This window comes from Equus quagga, chromosome 9, assembly GCF_021613505.1.
Source record: "Equus quagga isolate Etosha38 chromosome 9, UCLA_HA_Equagga_1.0, whole genome shotgun sequence".
In the NCBI taxonomy this organism is placed as follows: Eukaryota; Metazoa; Chordata; class Mammalia; order Perissodactyla; family Equidae; genus Equus; species Equus quagga.
In genome coordinates, this window is record NC_060275.1 from 86,716,282 (window position 1) to 86,734,861 (window position 18,580).

General features: G+C 42.8%; 1 protein-coding gene across 2 annotated transcripts in view; it reads left to right on the plus strand.

The window, feature by feature from the left end:
• The first annotated feature begins 13,979 nt into the window (after positions 1 to 13,979).
• Positions 13,980 to 18,580, plus strand: part of CCL28 (C-C motif chemokine ligand 28) — a 37,109-nt gene continuing 32,508 nt past the window's right edge. Inside the window, exon 1 of one of the 2 annotated variants that reach the window (XM_046672251.1) lies at positions 13,980 to 14,190. In XM_046672251.1, the coding sequence (XP_046528207.1) occupies positions 14,121 to 14,190 (70 nt within the window). In that variant the 5' untranslated portion in view covers positions 13,980 to 14,120. The remainder of the gene's footprint in view (positions 14,191 to 18,580) is intronic. The other variant, XR_006890179.1, reaches the window with a different exon arrangement.

The window sequence follows — 18,580 nt, forward strand, 5'->3', positions numbered from 1 at the left end:
TTTAGGTGACATTGCACATCTCTGAGATCTCAAACTTTGTTTCCTTTTTCTAGACCAGTGGTTCTCAAACTCTAGCATACATCAGAATCACCTGTACGGCTTGTTAAAACAGGGATTGCCTGACACCCACTCCCAGAGTTTTAACTTGGTAGGTCCCGAGAATTTTCCAACAAGTTCCCAATTGATATTGGTGCTATTGTTCAGGACCCATACTTTAAGAAGCCCTGCTCTGGACCCATCCCGTTTCTTTAACTTCATTTTTCTCCCCTCCCTTCTCTTCATTGAGCCAACTCTTTGCCTTATCGATCTCTTTCATTGTTCTTAAACTTCCTTTGTAATCAGGTCCATCAGCCTTCTGCTAGGGACATTAACTGTTCTTGCCCTACCTACCGTGGTGCTGTAGGTTATTGTTTCAACTATTTCAATACCCTACTACCCCAGACTTCCTCGTGAACTAATCCAATTAGCCAACCCTGAATAATCCGCTTAGTCCACTTTCCCTGTTCTACTTTAGACCACATGTCTCTAAAGTAGTTATGGAACCAGGCTTGCTTGGCCTACTACCATTCATACTGTCTGACTTCAGCTGGGTACTTAATAACACTCTGCTCACTACTGAGCAATTTTTTCCCAAATATTGTACCAGACAAGACAAGCCTCAGACTCTCTGCCCACATTAGGTCTATCCCCAAGCCAGGAGGCTCACAGCATTCCATTGATCTGAGCAACTCCTATTAATAATTGATCTCCACAGTTACTTTGCACTTTGCATAAATCCAAGGCATTGCCACATGCGTCCCCTTGGCATTTCTTTACTTCCCAGGAATAATGATAATAATTAAAGGGTTCCTGAAGCATTTTACCCTTTTGACTGACCTTGCAAGGAGTTATTTGGCTTACATACCCGCCAGCACTGATTAATGTTGCTTCACGTCTGGGAAGCATTCCAATCCCATCAACCCCATAATTTTCTGAACAGGATAGGAATGTCAGACAAGAGCTCTGACCTCTCCTCCACTCTGACCCTCCTCAGACATCTGCGTGGACTCTTAAGGAAAGCTCCCATCAGAATTCCCACACCATCCCTCAGTCAACAGTCACCTGACTTCATTTGAGTGTCGCCCAGGTTTCCAGGTCAGCAATATTGATACCATGCACTTAAAGTGGAAGGCAGAGAGAAAATGTTCCCTGAATATCTGGGTGACGCTAAATAAAGTATAAAATGTGGGATAGTGGTCACATAACAGACCGCATGCAAGTGTTCCATGTCTAAATGATGGTGATCATACCTCACCACCCTCGGTTATTTCACACAATCACAGGGAGTGGCTGAAGCTTTTTAAAAGCATTCTTGAGAGACCAGCCATAAGGAACACTGTATGCTGCCGAGGCCCTGCTCTTCTTGGAAAGTCATGTGTAAATACTCCACTTCCTTCTTCCTGCACCTCCTTGGCTTTTTGCCCAGTCTATAACAATAGCCTCTCAGTTTTAGGCCTGATTCCCCAGCCAGCAGAGACTCAGGTGTTTCTCTTGAGTCTCAACTGCTTGGCACAGGGCTGCTTGGTTAATCCGACCTCATAAAGGGTGGCATGGGCCCCAGGCCAATCCTGGAAAGGGCTCTGCCACTCCTAGTGTGTGAGCCGCACAGCAAATCACTCTGCAGGCCCTCTGCTCCCATCTCGACGAGTCAAGCCAAGTGATATGGGATTAAAATAAACCTCAAGGGATCTTTAAAAGGATAAAAATACTACAAAAAAGTGAGAAGAAAGAATGGAAGAGAGATGGGAAGCCTGCCTCCTTGGCCTGCTTAGAGGTTCTAGGGTGTGTGTGTATGTATCCTGTATTACTCTTCTTTTGCAAGACAAATGTATTATCTTACAGTTTGTTGTCAGAAATCCAACACAGGTCTCATTGGGTTAAAATCAAGGCATCAGCAGGGCTGTATTCCATCTGAAGCTTCCAGGGGAGAATCTGTTTCCTTGCCTCTTTCAGTTTCTAGAAGCCACCTGCATTCCTTGGCTCCTGGCCCTCTTATTCCATCTTCAAAGCCAGCAATGGCAGGTCAGTTTCCTTTCCACGTTGCATCTTTCTGATCCTCCTTCCACACTCATGTCTCTCTCCAACTACAGCTGGGGAAGGTTCTTCAATTTAAGGACCCATGTGATTATATTGGGCCACGTGGATAATCCAAGCTAAGCTCCTCATCTCAAGTCATATTTGCAAAGCCTCTTTTGCAATGTAAGCTAACATATTCACAGGTTCCAGGCATTAGGATGTGGAGATCTTTGGAGGCCATTATTCTGCCTCCCCTTAGATATTTTTAGTGGTTGTTTTGTTGGTGGTGATTTTATTTTCTTTTTTGGCTGGGAAAAATTTGCCCTGAGCTAACATTTGTTGTCAATCTTCCTCTCTTTTTCCTCTTTTTTTTCTTTTTTCCTCCCCAAAGCCCTAGTACATAGTTATATATGCTGTAAGTCCTTCTAGCTCTTCTCTGTGAGCCACTGCCACAGGATGGCTACTCATGGACGAGTGGTGTGGTTCTGTGACCAGAAACCCAACATGGGATGCCAAAGCCAAGCATGCTGAATTTTAATCACTAGGCCATCAGGGCTGGCTCTGTTGGTGGTGGTTTTGTTGGTTTAACATGAGCATTCCTGAGACCACTTTCTTGAATCCTGTGCACTGGACCAGGCTCTTGTCCTGGTGTCTTTGGACGAGTCACTCATCCTCTTTGAGCCAATGAGGAATAGGCTAGCTGCTTTCCAAGACTCCTCTCCTGCTGTAACTTTCTAGAGCCCACAGCTCCTTATCCTAGTGATGGTGGGGCTCCTCAAATTCTGGGGAAATGGCCTCCAACTTGCCTTGCCAGAGTTAAGTTTGTTCTCGGGATAAGAATGTCCTTTTCTTCCCTTGCTATTAACACTTATGGTTGTATTTCTCCTCTGTTTTCTCCATGTAGAACTATAGAATCTTTATACAAACCCTTTCTCTACTCTCCGTGAAAAAAAAAAAAAGATTTAAATTCATAAAAGTCTTGGCCAGTTAAACATTCATAGTTCCTTTGGGTGAAAATGAATACAATACTTGCCGTGTTCTAATGGCGAAAAAGATGCAGACCCTTAAAAGAACTCCTAGGCTAGTTATGGAGAAACACAGGAGACGGGACATTTCAGTACAGCCTGGTAAGTGGTGCAAGAGAAAACACAGGGTTTCTGAAGTCCCACTGGGGAAGAAAGGGAAGTTCCCTGAGAAGTAAAAGAAAGGCCAGAGGGCTCCAGTGAGCGTGAGGGTGAGGTGATGGGAGAGGGTGGGAAGATCCCAGAAGGCAGAGGGAAGAGCATTTACAAAGGCCCTGCGTGACAGCTCATGGGTGAGATCGGAGATAACTCAGCATTGCTAGAGCAGAGTGCTTGAGGTGGGAGAGTGGTGAGGGTTGAAGGCAGTAAACTGACCTTGACTCAAGCCTGGAAAACGTTGTCAGCCTGTTAAGGAGTTGGGAATTTGTCCAGAGGGCAATGTGGAAGCATTGAGAGGTTTAAGCCTGAGGTTGGTACCATCGGGTTTGAGTTTATTCCTGGAGGCTATAACTGGGAGCCAAATCCAAGAGCTCCTACATTCTAATTGATGTCACGTAGCCATGTGGCCTTCCCATCAAGAACTTTGAAGGTTAGAGGCACGGCAGCAATAAGAAGCCTCTATACTCAGTGCCAGTGACCTCTAAATTTGGGCTACTTATAATCTAAGAACAAAATAGTCGAAATAGTATCTAAGCAAAATCACCCCTACCTTAAACAAACCAGGGATGTGGTCTCTCTCCCCTTGACTGTAGCCTTTTTGGATCAAGTCTGGCCTCTTTCCATGGAGCACTGGACAATCTACAGTCTTAGAATGGAACATGCTAGGGCTCTCCTTTGTGCACATGCTGTTCCCTCTATCTGGAAGGCTTTTCCTTCACAATTAAGCATCTGGGTAGCTCTTACTCTCCCTTCAAGACTCACCTCAAGTGTGTCCTGTCTGTAAGCCATTTTTATAAACCCTCTCAATCCAGCCTCTGAGGCAGAGCTGGGGCTCCCACTTCAGCGCAGTCTTCTGCATCCTTCTGTTTTGTCTTATCATGGTGTGATGTGGTGGCAAATGCTTTTCCTGTCCTGTCCTTACTCAGCTACTTCACCCCTGACTCCGCCACAAGGCCAGGAGAGAAGCCTTGTAATTAGAACACGTTTGGACATTTACCATTTATTATCAGTTAATGTAGAATTAAGGCAAATGCTATTTTAGTATAGTAGCACCAGGATATTAGTTAACAAGAAACCAGTGCAAAGATATGTTAATGAAAAGGGTAGGCCTTTCTCATCTCACATGGAGTTCAAATGGAATTCATCTTGGGTGGAGTGCTGAACCAACCATAGCCCTGCATGATTTTTCTCTTTGCTGGGAGCAGTAACTGGGCAGAGGAGGAAAGGACAGGGATGCAATATCTGCAAGTCAGCACAAGGCCCTGGTGAGGATGGAGACTTGATTATTTCCATAGGGAGGTGCCAGGCTCTGGGGAAAGGAACACTGAACAGGCGAATGCTAAGGGGAGAAGCCTGCAGGCAGGGAGGCAGGAGTGGGGAGATACTGGAAAGGATGCTCACCTGAGGATGCCCTCTAAAGGCCCAGGGAGGAGTCCCTGGAGAGGTCCAGGTGATAAGGCCTTGCCCCGAGAAAGAAGAGCTCAAACAGTGTGTGTTCACTTTGAAGAAAAATATAAGGAATTATCAGGAAAATTGATAGATGAGGTACTCTAGAGGTTTCCAAATTTTCTTGGCTTACAGTTGGTGTTCTTAATATCTCGGTAGTTTCTTCACCATGCCACTAAGGCCAAAAGAAATACCATATAGTTTTTATTTAGTTAGATTCAAACAACTTAATAGTAGTAGCTGTGTGGCGTCCAGCAGATGTCCCTATGTTTCCCTCCACGGTTTAGAATATTCCACAGCACCCATAAGAGTTCATTTCAGCACCCTGGGGTGCCTCGGCACATAGTTTGGGAACTGCATTACTAATTTTAATGCAATGGCAGCCTTCTTTTTGAGGACTTGGCTGCTAGGAAGCTTCAATCCCAGACAAGACAAAGACCCAGCTGAAGACCTCTAAGCTGAAGGTTGACTCCAATAGACTTAAACAAAATGAAGTTTATTCAGGGTTTTAGGACGGCAGCCCAGGAACACAGGTTCAAGCAGCACAAAGGCCAAGAAGAAAAAAAAAAGAAAGGAATGTCTTTTAACAAATTCCAGGTGCAAGGTAGTCATGGGGTAAGGGTCAGTTGAAATAAGCCACTAAAATATAGGAATGTAGAAGACAACCCTGACGGGAATGAAGGTTCTGTCCCCATTATCTTATCTTCCTTGAGAAGAAGTGCAGGTGCATTTCAGGCATCTAATGAGTTCAAGAGTTCATCCTGAAGGAGGAATTTGTTCTTCTCTTCATGTCCACCCTGCTCCATTTTAGTGCCTTAACATGAGAGACTCCATCTTTTTTCAGTTCTACACTATTACAGGAATTAATACTGAAACTGTTGTTCTCCTTCTCTCCCCCACCAACATGGGCTCCTTGAGGGCAAAGACATTGTCTCCATTTCTTACTCTTTCCTTAGGGCTGTGTTCCGTTCAGGGTGGGGACTCAATACATTTTTGTTAAATGAATGAATGAACGATTATATCTATTTCCCCTTTCCCTATTTTCTTAGAAGATAAGAGCTGACATGTTCTAGACAGTCCTAACTCAGAATTCTTCCCTGAAGTATCTTAGAATTTCAGCCAAAAGAAGGAAAATATAATTATCCAGATTCAAAGCCCGCAGCAAAGACCTCACGAGATCTTCAAATTTCTTTTGTTCTTCACCCTAAGGGAAATGTAAGGAGAAAGGTGATCTATGAGTATGAAAAGAAAGATGGACATTACTTTGATGTTTTATTATTTAATATTGTGGGGCCTTTTTCTTGATGCTTTTAACAAAAAGAATAGATAAATTATTGGGATGATTTGGGTACAGGCTAGCTCTGGGATAGAGGAATAAATTAATCAAACTTTTTCTTTTCTTTTTTTTTTTTTGAGGAAGATTAGCCCTGAGCTAACATCTGCCAATCCTCCTCTTTTTGCTGAGGAAGACTGGCCCTGAGCTAACCTCCATGCCCATCTTCCTCTACTTTATATGTAGGATGCCTACCACAGCATGGCTTGCCAAGCGGTGCCCTGGCTGCACCCGGGATCCAAACCGGCGAACCCCAGGCTGCCGAAGTGGAGTGTGCAAACTTAACTGCTGTACCACGGGGCCAGCCCCTAATCAACCTTTTTGAGGCAGACTGACAGCACTATTTCAAGTCCTCATGCTCTTCTAGAACTTTGCCATTCTCCATTGAGAGGTGAAGTCTATTTCCCCTCCCCTTCAACATGAGTAGGACTTTGTGACTATCCCAACTAATGGAATGCAGTAGAAATGAACCTGCTTAAATGTCCGAGACAGGCCATGAAGGCAATGTAGCTTCCACCTGGCTTGCTTTCTCATTCATGGGATACTTGCCCTTGGAACCCAGCCACCATGCTGTGAGGAAGGCAAACTAGTCACAAGGAGAGGCCCACGTACAGAGCAACTGAAGTCCCCAGCTGACACCCAGCAGCAACTGCCGGATATGGGAATGAGTGAGCCGTCCAGATGATTCCAGCTCCCAGCCTTCAAACCACTCCAGGTGACACTGAGTGGAGAGGATGTGAGCCGTCCCCTGCTTAAGCTGCAGATTCAGGAGCAAACTAAATGCTGTAGTTGTTTAAGTCACAAGTGCTGGCATATTTGTTATATAGCCTCAGTCACTGGAACACTTAAAACATTTTTTTTTCCTCTGTATTTGAACAATACATACATAAGGTAGTGAGGAACACAGAACTCTAAATATATACTGCCTGGTTTCCAGTGGTAGCTCCAACACTTACAAGCTCTGTGACTTTAGGCAAATTCCTTAAACTCATGCCTCATTTCCTTATCTGTAAATAGGGGTTATAAGAATTCTTGCTTCATAGGATTGTTCTGACCATTAAGCGACAATATGTGCAAAGCATTTGGAACAGTGCCTATTACGAAATAAGCTCTATATAAGTATTAGATATTATTGTGGTGGTGATGGTGGTTTTATAGTTGGTAATATTGGTGTGGTAGGCAGAATTCTAAGACCCCAGTGACTCTTGCCCCCTGATATCCAAGCCACTGTATGATCCCCTCGCCTTGAGTGCAGTGAAACCCATGATTTGCTTGCAGTCAATAGAACACGGCAAAGATGCAGGAATTTTGCAGATGTAATTAAAGTCCCTAAAGTTGACTTCAAGTGAATCGAAAGGGAAATTATCAGGTGAATTCTTTAAAAGAGTATCTAGAGCTCAGAGACTTTCTCTCCTGCTGGCCTTGAAGAAGCCAAGACACCATGAGTTCAACAACTGCCAGGAAATGAATGATGCCAACTACCCCGTGAGCTTGGAAAGGACTTCTAGCCTCCGATGAAAATGCAGCTCTGGCTTAGGTTGCAACGTCGGTTGTGAGATCCTGAGCAGAGGCCCCAGTTCAGTGTTACTCAACTCCTGACCCACGGAAATTGTGCACTAACAAACAGATGTTGTTTTAAGCCACGATGTTTGTGCTAATTTGTTATTCAGCTGTAGAAAACTAATACAATTAGTAAAAATTCAAATCATAAAAAAGTATAGACAATGAAAAGAAAAGGAGATTTTTCTACCACCCTAGACCTTCACTTTCTCAGAGGCAGCCACTAATAAGAACTTGTGCTGCATCACTCCAGAAATCTTCTTTGCCTCTATAAACATCTACATGTGTCTGTGTGTTGCATATGTGCATTTCATCTCTCTATATATACACACATGGGTGTATATATTTATATATGTGGATATATCTCGAAACTAGGGCCAAGGGCAGTGAGTGAGTAGGTGTGTCTGATATATTAGAAATCTGTATCCTTTAGAAACCAGATAGAACATCCCCCAGCTGAGATGGCTTTTAGGAGAACCAGGCTAAGGCCCTTTTGGTGCTGCGGTTTCATGATTTACACTCTGTAATTAAATGTGTGATGGGGTTGGGCATCAATATGCCCAAGTAAACAGAGAGGAAAGAATGTCGGACTATATATTTTTCCACTGCTCTGCACCTTGTTTGTTTTTTTCACTTGCAGACCAGAGATCTTTCCTTACAGCACATTATTATTATTATTACTTTTACTGTTGCATTGCAGTCCATTGGAGTATGCCATAATTTATTTTTCTAGTAACTTCTTGATGGATATGCAGGTTGTTTTTCTTAAAGATTTTATTTTTTCTTTTTCTCCCCAAAGCCCCCCGTCCATAGTTGTGTATTTTTAGTTGTGGGTCCTTTTAGTTGTTATGCAGGTTGTTTTTAATAATTTGCTATTAAAAATAATGCTGCAATGAGATTCTTATACTTACATCTTTGCATACATGTGTCTGTATCTTAGTGTAAATTCCGATAGTGAAACTCTTAAGTCAAAGGATATCTTCATTTTAAATGGATAGGTATTGCCAAATTAACCTCCTAAGTATTTGCACCAATTTACCCTCCTACTCACCCATGAGTGAATACTTGCTAACCCAGCGTCATATTGAACGCTTTGACCTTCACCAGCCTGGTAGGTGAAAAGTCCATCTGTGAACTACCTGTTCATACCCGTAGCCCATTTTCCTATTGAGTCATTCGCCTCTTATTGATAGTCAAGATCTCTTTATATAACAGCCGTTTGTTGCCTTACAAATGTCCGCTCCACCCACCCACACAACATTTTGCCATTTGTCTTTTTTTTTTAAAGATTTTATTTTTTCCTTTTTCTCCCCAAAGCCCCCCGGTACATAGTTGTATATTCTTCGTTGTGGGTTCTTCTAGTTGTGGCATGTGGGACGCTGCCTCAGCGTGGTTTGATGAGCAGTGCCATGTCCGCGCCCAGGATTCGAACCAACGAAACACTGGGCCGCCTGCAGCGGAGCGTGGGAACTTGACCACTCGGCCACGGGGCCAGCCCCTGCCATTTGTCTTTTATTCAGTTTTATTTTTCCATGATGGAATTTCACTTTTTTGTATAGTCAAATTTTTCATTCTTTTCTCTATAGCTTCGAAGACTTGTTTTATGCATAGAAAGTTCTTCCCTCTCCAAAAGTTTAAAAAAACACACAACTTCCATATTTCCTTTGGATACTTTTATATTTTAATCATTTACATTAAATATTTAATACATCTGGAATTTAAAGCTTCAACTTTATCTTTTTCCACATGGTTAACCAGTTGTTTCCAAACCATTCACTAAATAATCCACAGTTTTCCTTGATATAAAATGCTAACTTTACTATGTATCCAATTCGCACAAGCATTATATCTTCTGGATTATGCATTGGTGTCTACAGTCTACTATAGCTATTTTAATTACAGTAGATTTACAACATATTTTGACATCCAGAGGGACTAGTCACTCCTCAAGGCTCTTCTTTTTCAGATTTTCCTGGGGGCATTCTTTTTGTGTTTCTTCGCTTGAGTTACTATTCTGCTCTATGATTCCCAATTTATTGACTAATCTTTGCCAAGTGACCTAACTTCTGTGCCTCAGCATCCTAATAAAACTCATAACAATGACATTAAAATGAATTTGGATTCTTTACATATCTGGAAAGCATGAATGCTAAAAAAGCAAACAGTTATGTTTAAGTCTAGAAAGGAAACTATTGTGTTAACCAGGAATAAGAAATTCAGTGCAAGGGAAATTCCCTACTTTGGCACTAGGTTCAAACTCTGTTTCCACTGATCAGTCTTGCATTCTTTCCTCTCTGTTTGCTTTGGCATACCTGATGCCCAACCCTATCACATGTTTAATTCAGAGTGTAAATCATGAAACCACAGCACCGAAAAGGACCTTAGCCTGGCTCTCCTAAAAGTTCTTAAATCCTGATTTGGGAAACAGATCTTCCGAGGAGGGAAGGGCCCTGCCATGTGCTCCGCAGAGCCATTTTAAAGCATGTGATTTGCTTTATATAATTAGAGTTGTCATGTGGGATGCCGGAAAAAATGTGGAAAGTGTTGGAGAAAAAGATGTAGGTAAATTTTTCAGCTTAACGGCCTGAATATGTATCAAAAGGCTTTCAAACAACTGTGCCCTTTAGCTTTGCAATTCTGCTTTTCAAAATTTATTCTAAAGAGTGAGCATAAAGGTTTAAATTATATAAGGGATTCACTGCAGAATTGTTTATAATAGTGAAAAAAACACTTTTAAATCTAAACTTTCAGAATTGAGAGGTTGGTTCACCAAAGTACAATACCTCTGTATTATAAAACACTAAACTTGGCAGCAGTTAGAAAGCATCTTTTAGAGCTGGTTCATTCCCAGACTGGGTGAACCGCCCCTGCTCTGGGTGCCTTAAGCATTGCACTACCCTGTGCTGGCACTTACCCTTTCATTATTGTTGTGGCTGCTTAATTGTCTGACCTCCGGGCATCAGAGACTGTGTCCTCTTAGCTCACCATTCATCTAACACATCTTGCATATGGTAGATCCCTAATAAAGCTTGACTCAGTGCATGAATGACTAGATACGCACAGAAAGAAGACTGGAGGAATAGCCACCAAAGGGTAAGAAAGCTCATTGCTGGCTATTTAAATATTTCCTTCCTTATACTTTTTTTTTTACACATTCCACATTTTCTACAGTGGACCCAATATAATTCTGTAATTAGAAGAGAAGATACTATCTTTAAAAATTGTAACTCAGAGCCTGCCGTAATGTATTTGGAGCCCAGTTTTGAATACGAGACCCCGTTTGGCTCTGCTTCAACAAATCCACCATCTACAAATCAGAACTCAAATATCACATAGTTTGCTAAAGGGTGATTATTCTCAGCATGGGAAGATTCATGGAAGGCATCCATTAAATTGTAGATTCTTCTAGAACATTTAAATGTCGACATCATTTTCAAAATAGTCCATCTACATACTAATTTTCAAGACAAATCTTTAAGGGAAGTTTACTGGCTTAATTTTATTAAGCTACTGTTTAGAAATAGTCTTCATTCCCCTAATCCAAATGGGTTGTTTTACCTAGAGCACTGATAACATCAAGTATTTTTATGATAGCCTGAGGTTTACACTTTACTTCTCTTTAAAGCGAAAACAATTGGGTTTTTCCTAGGAGAGTAAAGAAAAGGTAAAAAAAACTTTTTTTAAAAGGTTGCATCCCTGTGTTCTTTTTGTTTTTAAGATTGGTCTCTGAGCTAACAACTGTTGCCGATCTTTTTTTCTTCTTCTCCTCTTCCTCCTTCCCTTCCCTCTCCTCCTCCTCCTCTTCCTCCTTCTTCTTCTTCTCCCCAAACCCTCCCAGTACATAGTTGTATACTGTAGTTGTCAGTGCCTCTGGTTGTGCCACGTGGGTGCCGCCTCAGCCTCACCTGATGAGCAGTGCCATGTCCGTGCCCAGGATCCGAACCGGTGAAATCCTGAGCCACCAAAGCAAGTCCAGGAACTTAACCACTCGGCCATGGGGCAGCCGCCATCCCCGTGTTCTTAGCCAGGACATTTCACAGTGGAAAACACAAAAGCATACATGGCTTTAATTGTCCTCAAACTGTTTATTTCATCCTATGGCCCTACCCTCCAACTATCCCCTGGTCCTGTAAGCACTCATTTCCCAGGCTCCTTGTCATTTGGTTCTGTAGAAGCCCCAAGTCCAGATAAAAATATTTAAATAATGAAAATTGCTCTGATCGCACTCTTTGGAGGCTCTTTCCTAGTTAATTGTGGTCCATGTCTGCCTAATGAACACGCCAGCCACACACAGACACATGAACCCCATAATTATAGCTTGCAACATGAGCTCTGCAGACAAAAATCCCATCATTCAGTTTACCCCTCGTCCCAATCAAAACTGATCTGCCCAGCATTCCTCTCATCCATGTCTTGTTATATAATGTCATGGTATAGAGTTTTCCAGTAGTTTATTGGTCACTGCTGGAAGATGTCAGGGTTTGCTGCTTAACCCCACGTTAACATAATGCCCTCCCCGAGGCCAGGATTCTAATGGCAGGGGTTTCATGCATGCAGGCTTTAATAATTTTGGCTCCACATATCATACCAACTGTCTTCCAGTAACCACCACCCAACCCACCATCTCATTCCAGTGCCCCCCAGGAAGGAGTAGGAAGGAGAGGGAACGTGCTCGTCACCTGTGACAGCTCAAGGAAGGGCCCCTGTGCTTTCCAACCCCTTGGATTCTGTCCCTATGCCTTCTTCCTGGCAGGGCCATGGTGACATTTCCTATCAGAAGAAACAGGCACACAGTGAAAGGGAAGCTGTCCTGTCAAACAGAGAAACAAATAAGAGAATAGCACATGAGTAAGCTCACAGGGTCTGTCTAACTCCAGGCTTCCTTGTCGGTGCCCTAATAGTTCTGCGTAAATTATGTCCTGTTGGATTAAAAAATCACTCCTATTAGCCAACAGTCACCCTCCAACTGATCCAAACAGAGGCTTTTTTCTACTGCAGAGAAGCCATCCTCAGGAAGGACTCAGGGTGGGAATTCAGGCGCAGCGGCAGGCTGGTAAACGTCTAGGCATGGGAGTTCTTTTGTAATTTTCGCTACTTCAGGCTATGACTTTTACGCAGCTTCCCACTCTTAAGTTCAGAGCATACTGCTGGTTCCAGAGAGGCTACTGTGGTTGTGGTGGGTGCACAAAATTTCACAGGCCTTGACAGTCACCTCTGCAGGTTCTCTGTGCTCTGAGACCTGTGGCAAAGTCCCCTTGCTTAGTGGCAGCGTCTGGAAGTGCTACACTGTGTGACTGGGTCTTCTCATTCAGGAGGTCACCATCTTTGTCCTCCAACGATTTCACTTCCTATTTTATTATAACTCCAGTTCATGACAGTGAAATTGGAGACTGGTTAAGTACCACAACTTGATGGGGGCGGGGGGGGGGGGGGGGGGGGACGATTCTGACCTCAAGCTCTTGACCTTTTAAAGTGGCACTGCCCATTGCAAATATAATGGAAGCTACACATGCAATTTAAAATTTTCTGAGCAGTCACATTAACAAAGTTAAAAAAAACAGATAAAATTAATTTTAGTAATATATCTTATCTAATTCAATATGTCCAGATATTATCACTTCAGCATGTGATCAACATGAAAATTATTAACAAGATAGTTTATATTTTTTGGTACTAAGTCTTTGAAATCTGGCATGCATTTTACACTGACAGCATGTCTGAATTTGGACTACTACATTTCAAATGCTCAGGGGCCACATGTGGACAAAAGGCTACCGCATGGGACAGTGCAGTGAGAGAGAAAGCATGATGTGGAGATCAGCCAGCCCAACTCCTTATTCACAGAAAAGCTAAGTACGTTTTCTGAGGTTATGCAACCAGTTAGGAGAAAAGGTACAGCCTAGAGGGAGTGGGAAGAGGCCCCTCTACCTGTCTTACCCGTCTCAAATAAACTGACAGCTTCACTGGAAACAGTTTGGCTGCAAACCAAAGACCAGAGTGGGATCAAATTTTTCCATATCTTTCCACCAGATATTTTTTTTATGACTTGTCACCCTTGTTCCCAGAAACGCCTAGTTTCAACAAGCTACTTAAACACTGATTCCTTTATGCAATGGAGGTATCCATCAGAATCACCTATGGAGCTTTTTTAAAAATTCAAATTACTGGTCCCGTGCCCCCAATTCTGATGTATAGATCTGTGGAGAAATTCATGTAGACAGCTATTTTTTTTTAATAGTTCCCAAGTGATTCTGATGCACACCCCCAACTCACAATGACCTCACCAGCTGCCAGATTGTCTGGCCACTGACATCGTCTAACACTGCTCCCCATTCCGTGGTTTGACCACAAGTCTGCTCTTAAGAAAGAATCTGGTCTCAAGGAAAGAAACAGGAGAAACAGGTACCCCAGCACCTCCCAGGGCGGGGCTTCCTGGCTTATTTTTCCTCCGCGCGCTTTTTCTGCACCCAAGGACACCTTTGGCTTCATTTCCTGATCTCACTGCCTCACCTGCGGTGCTGTCCCAGCTGGTGGAGCAGGCGGGCATGCAGCAGACAGGACTCGCTCTCGCCCTCGCGGCTTTGGCTGCCTGTGTGGCTCTTCGCACCTCCGAAGGTGAGTGGGGGCGCCTGCTAACTAAGCCTCCGGTGGGAGGAGGGAGGGGTGCCGCCCAAGATGGAGCTGGAAGGAGCTCCGTGCTGCCATCAATTTGGGTTAGGAATTTCAATCTTTTCAGGTAGGAATTTCCAGTTATCTACAAGAGAATGGCATAGGTTTAAATTCCGGATCTTCAAGAAGAAATTTCGGGAAGGAACCTCATGAGCAACAAGATTAGTAATTTACCACCTGGAGGATGAGATCTTTCACGTCAGTCAGTGCAACTTTGAGCTGCGTGTCCTTTTCTGAGGACAGTGTCTTAGAAAATCCCCAGGTAGAGGTTGGAGGAAAGCCCCTGTTGTTCATCTGTCTCCCCCTGCCCCTAACCTGCTAACCTGTCTGGGTACGAGTGTGCACATTCCTGGAAGAGAGACTCGCTTGACCTTCTGTGTTAGGATTTGGGAAACTGCAACTTCTCTGAACAAAGTCAGCCCTGTGGATACAGAAAACCAAAACTTCACTCTGACCTTTAAAAAGGGACCCAAGATAAAGGAGGTTGAACCATACAAATTATGTCAAAGAGAAACTTAAACTGTGAGTTGCTAGCATATATATGAAGATTACAACCATATTTGGACAGGAGGCAATCTTTTCTACTGTATTTAGGAAACTCTAAATATAGCAACTTAATACTTGGCTGATTTGACTCTTTTCCACTGTCTTCTTTTCTGAAACTTTATCCTGAACAGATTCTCTAAATCCAGAACAGAGGAGAAATATAGATTTTGTTTGGTCTGCTTTTTAAAAAAGTAAGCCAACATTTTAAAACTGGTGAATTTCACATACACATATTCATATATAAACATACATACAAACTGGATTTTAAAGCTTCTCTTGAAAAATCAGGTCTGGCGTCTATGGTTCCACGTTCCCTGGCAAGAACTGGCCGGAGCAGACTAGCCTCTGTCCTTCTCTGAAGTTGGCTATCATCCCATTAATTGCATTTGTTTAGGGACCCCCCATATAGTGCATCAATATACTGGGCTTGTATTACTGAGCACAGGAAAAATCTGGATAATCTCTGATTGATTTCAATCAATCTATCTTCTCAAGACAAAGACAAGAGTCTGTTATTTTATATGTTTCTGTAAAATTTTTCAGAAAAACTCACCATTGAAATTTTAAGACTCACTTGCACCGTTTCTCAAAGGTCTGCCTGCTAAGGCTTTATTCCTAGTTTTAGCAATGCAAGGTTTTTTTCCATATAAAACTTTGCAATAAAGGTGTATTATTTCTCTCCCTTCAGCTTTCTGACCTGTTTCCAGCTGTCCCCACAGCAGCAGCCGCCCTCCTACAGGCAAGGAGGGAGGGAGGGCAGGGCAGGGCAGGCCAAGGGCAGGGGTGATGAGGGAAGCCCTGCCAGACCCAAGGCCAGGCATCATATGGGACAGTCTTGGCAGAGGGAGTGCTACAGCAAAACACAGAGTTGTTTGAAAAGGAACAACTGGTGAAGATAAGAAAGAAAGGGAGCTGAGGAGACTCAGCAGTAGCCTTTTGGGTTGATTTCAGGGCTTTTCCTAAGTCAGTTTGGGCCACAGGACAATCCCAGTGTCTGAGAAGCCCCAAGCCTCCGCCATTTAAAAATAAGTGATGTCGGGTTAAAATACCTGAAAGTACGCCTGAGAACAGTTGTGGAACTGAGAGGGGCAACTCCACTGCCTTGTGTGGCAAACTTCCATTCAAGTGTCTGTGTGTGCCAATGCCCTGGGGGAGGCTCTAAGGGGTTCGGGCTTCAGGGAGGGAGGTGGGGAATACTGAGCAGTGCAGGGAAGAGGGTATAGGTGGCCTTGGCAACTGTTGCAGGCTGGGGGAGGGGATAAGGAAGTGGCCTGTGCCAGTTTGGGACTTTGGAAAATACTTTTTGTTCTTCCAGGCACTAACAGTTCCATTGCCTTAATGATACCTTAAATGGCCACCTTGATGTGATGGCTCAGTAGTTAGTATTCCCAAAGGGTTCTGCATAAATCAAGAAGCAGCTGACTGACCCATAATTAAAAGCCTAGGATTCTACACAAAGGTAAGGCATGCTCCACACCTGCTGACATGGCTTTTGGCTCCCAGAACTCAATGCCGAGTCCATAAAAATGTTGATCATCCACTCTCGGGGGCCCTGAGCCAGATTATTTAAAGCCACAACCTAGGGCTTTGTGGGCCCGGCTGTTTTTATTGTACGTTCAGACTGGGGCTCCGCTTGTGTCCAGCAGATGCGAGTTGAGGGCTTTTGCTTCACTGAGTCCCCAACTGGCTTCGTTCTGACAAGCTGCTTTCTCGCAGTAGATGGCTCTTGATTATACAGATGCTTGCTAGGGACTTGCTTCTTGCATCCTAAAAGAAAACTTTCTCTTTTGTTTGTTTGAATCATAGGAGGCTCACTAGGGAGCGTTACGCAGAGTATGCATTTGTGCTTGAAAGCTGTTCTGCACAGCTGGGACTCTCCATTTCACCAGGCGTGGTCCCTGAGAGGCCTGGCATGATGGGCCGGTAATTGGCCGTTCAGTTTCTCTCCAGGTGTGCCCTTTAGTTAAAACAATACGTCCTGCATTCCCTGAATTCAGTACCATTGTTAGATTAAGCATCTAGATTTTGGTTCCAAAACCCTGTCATCATATCTGTAATGTATTTCAGGGTTTTTTATGTCCTTTTCTATGTCTAGAGAAGCAGAGTGGTATAATAGCAATCTTCTCAAATTTGAGTCATAAATGAGTCTCTTTAAAGGAAGACGTTCTCTTTACTGTTGATGGGAGGATGCCTTTCAAATTATTTTACTATGTTACTTGATGTATAAACATAAAGCCAGGTATAAACCCTTGTGTATCTCTCTCTTCTGCAATTGTAGAGCCAAAATAAATTTAAAATTTAAATAAAAACGCAACTACAAAGCCAAGAAAATTTAAATGTGACAACATTAATTTAATGTAGTAGTGTTTGGCCAAAACTAAAATCACCATTCCAAACGTGAGTACAGCACTAATTCTTGAGTTGCAGTTTTTTTGAGTTTTCTGTGCATATGTTGCCATGTTCAGAATGTGAGGTGTTTTCTTCCCCACCACTGTTTTCTGTTTGAGCCATGATATAATCTGGCCCTCCCTTGGCATGAATGCCTTATGAAATTCCACTCTGTTCTTTTCTGATTCGCCTGGGACAATTAAGGGAGGATGTGACTTTGGTAAGAACACTAGCATAAACATAAGCAAAATTCAGATGTCTGAAGTGCTCTTTTAAGATGGTCTTCCAGAAGATCCAGAACATATCTACTTAAAGATTATCATTGAAATGACATACTAAAATTTAGGAATTGTCTGGAGAGTTCATGAACCTTGAGAACACGTCTATGGGCCTCCTCTCAGAGGTCTATAAAACTCAGTTTAAGAAACACTAGCATGGTGGGAAGAGTCTGGACTTTGGATTCCAAAAGGCCAAGGCAGAATTCTAACATGAAGTTGGAAAATTGCTTAATCACTCTGAGACCCAGTTTTCTTATCAGTAAAATAGGAATAACAATGCCTCTCTCATTCGCACGATTAAATGAGATAATATATGGAAAGTGTCTGGCATATAATAGGTGCTCAATAATTGTTAGTTCCTTCCCTGTCCTCCCACACAAGGTTCTATCACCTGCTGACTTTTTTAAATTAAAATTACAAAAGTCACAAAAATTAAAGAATTTAATTCCTAAAATTATAAAAATTATAACAGTAACAATAGTGTACATTTTTAAAATATAAAATATAAAATAAAAAAATGAAAGTCACCCTTCTCCATTCCCTTAATCCCTCTTCCCTCCCCAGAGGTAATATCCCTTCTGGGCTCTCTGTATCCTTCCAGAACTTCCTCGATACTTACAAATATGAACCCGTGCACATCCACACAGATTTTTTGTTTTGTAAAGATTGGCACCTGAGCTAACAACTGTTGCCAAGTTTCTTTTTTTTTTTCTGTTTTTTCTCCCCAAATCCCCCCAGTACGTGGTTGTATATTTTAGTTGTGGGTCCTTCTAGTTGTGGCATGTGGGATGCCGCCTCAACATGGCCTGACGAACGGTGCCATGTCTGCACCCAGGATCCAAACCAGCGAAACCCTGGGCTGTGGAAGCAGAGAGCACGAACTTAACCACTCGGCCAGGGGGCCGGCCCCCACACAGATTTTTAAAAGTATAAATAGGACTATCATCTACATATTGTTTTACTTATTTTTTTCACTTAATCACAGATAGCAGTATATCTGTTCAACACACATAGTCATTTCTTAAAAGTTTGCATCATTCATCTTACAGACAACATACAGATTTCCCAGAGCAATTGGAAATGTTAAAATTTCATTATCTTTCAGGGTCCTATCAAGAGACAGA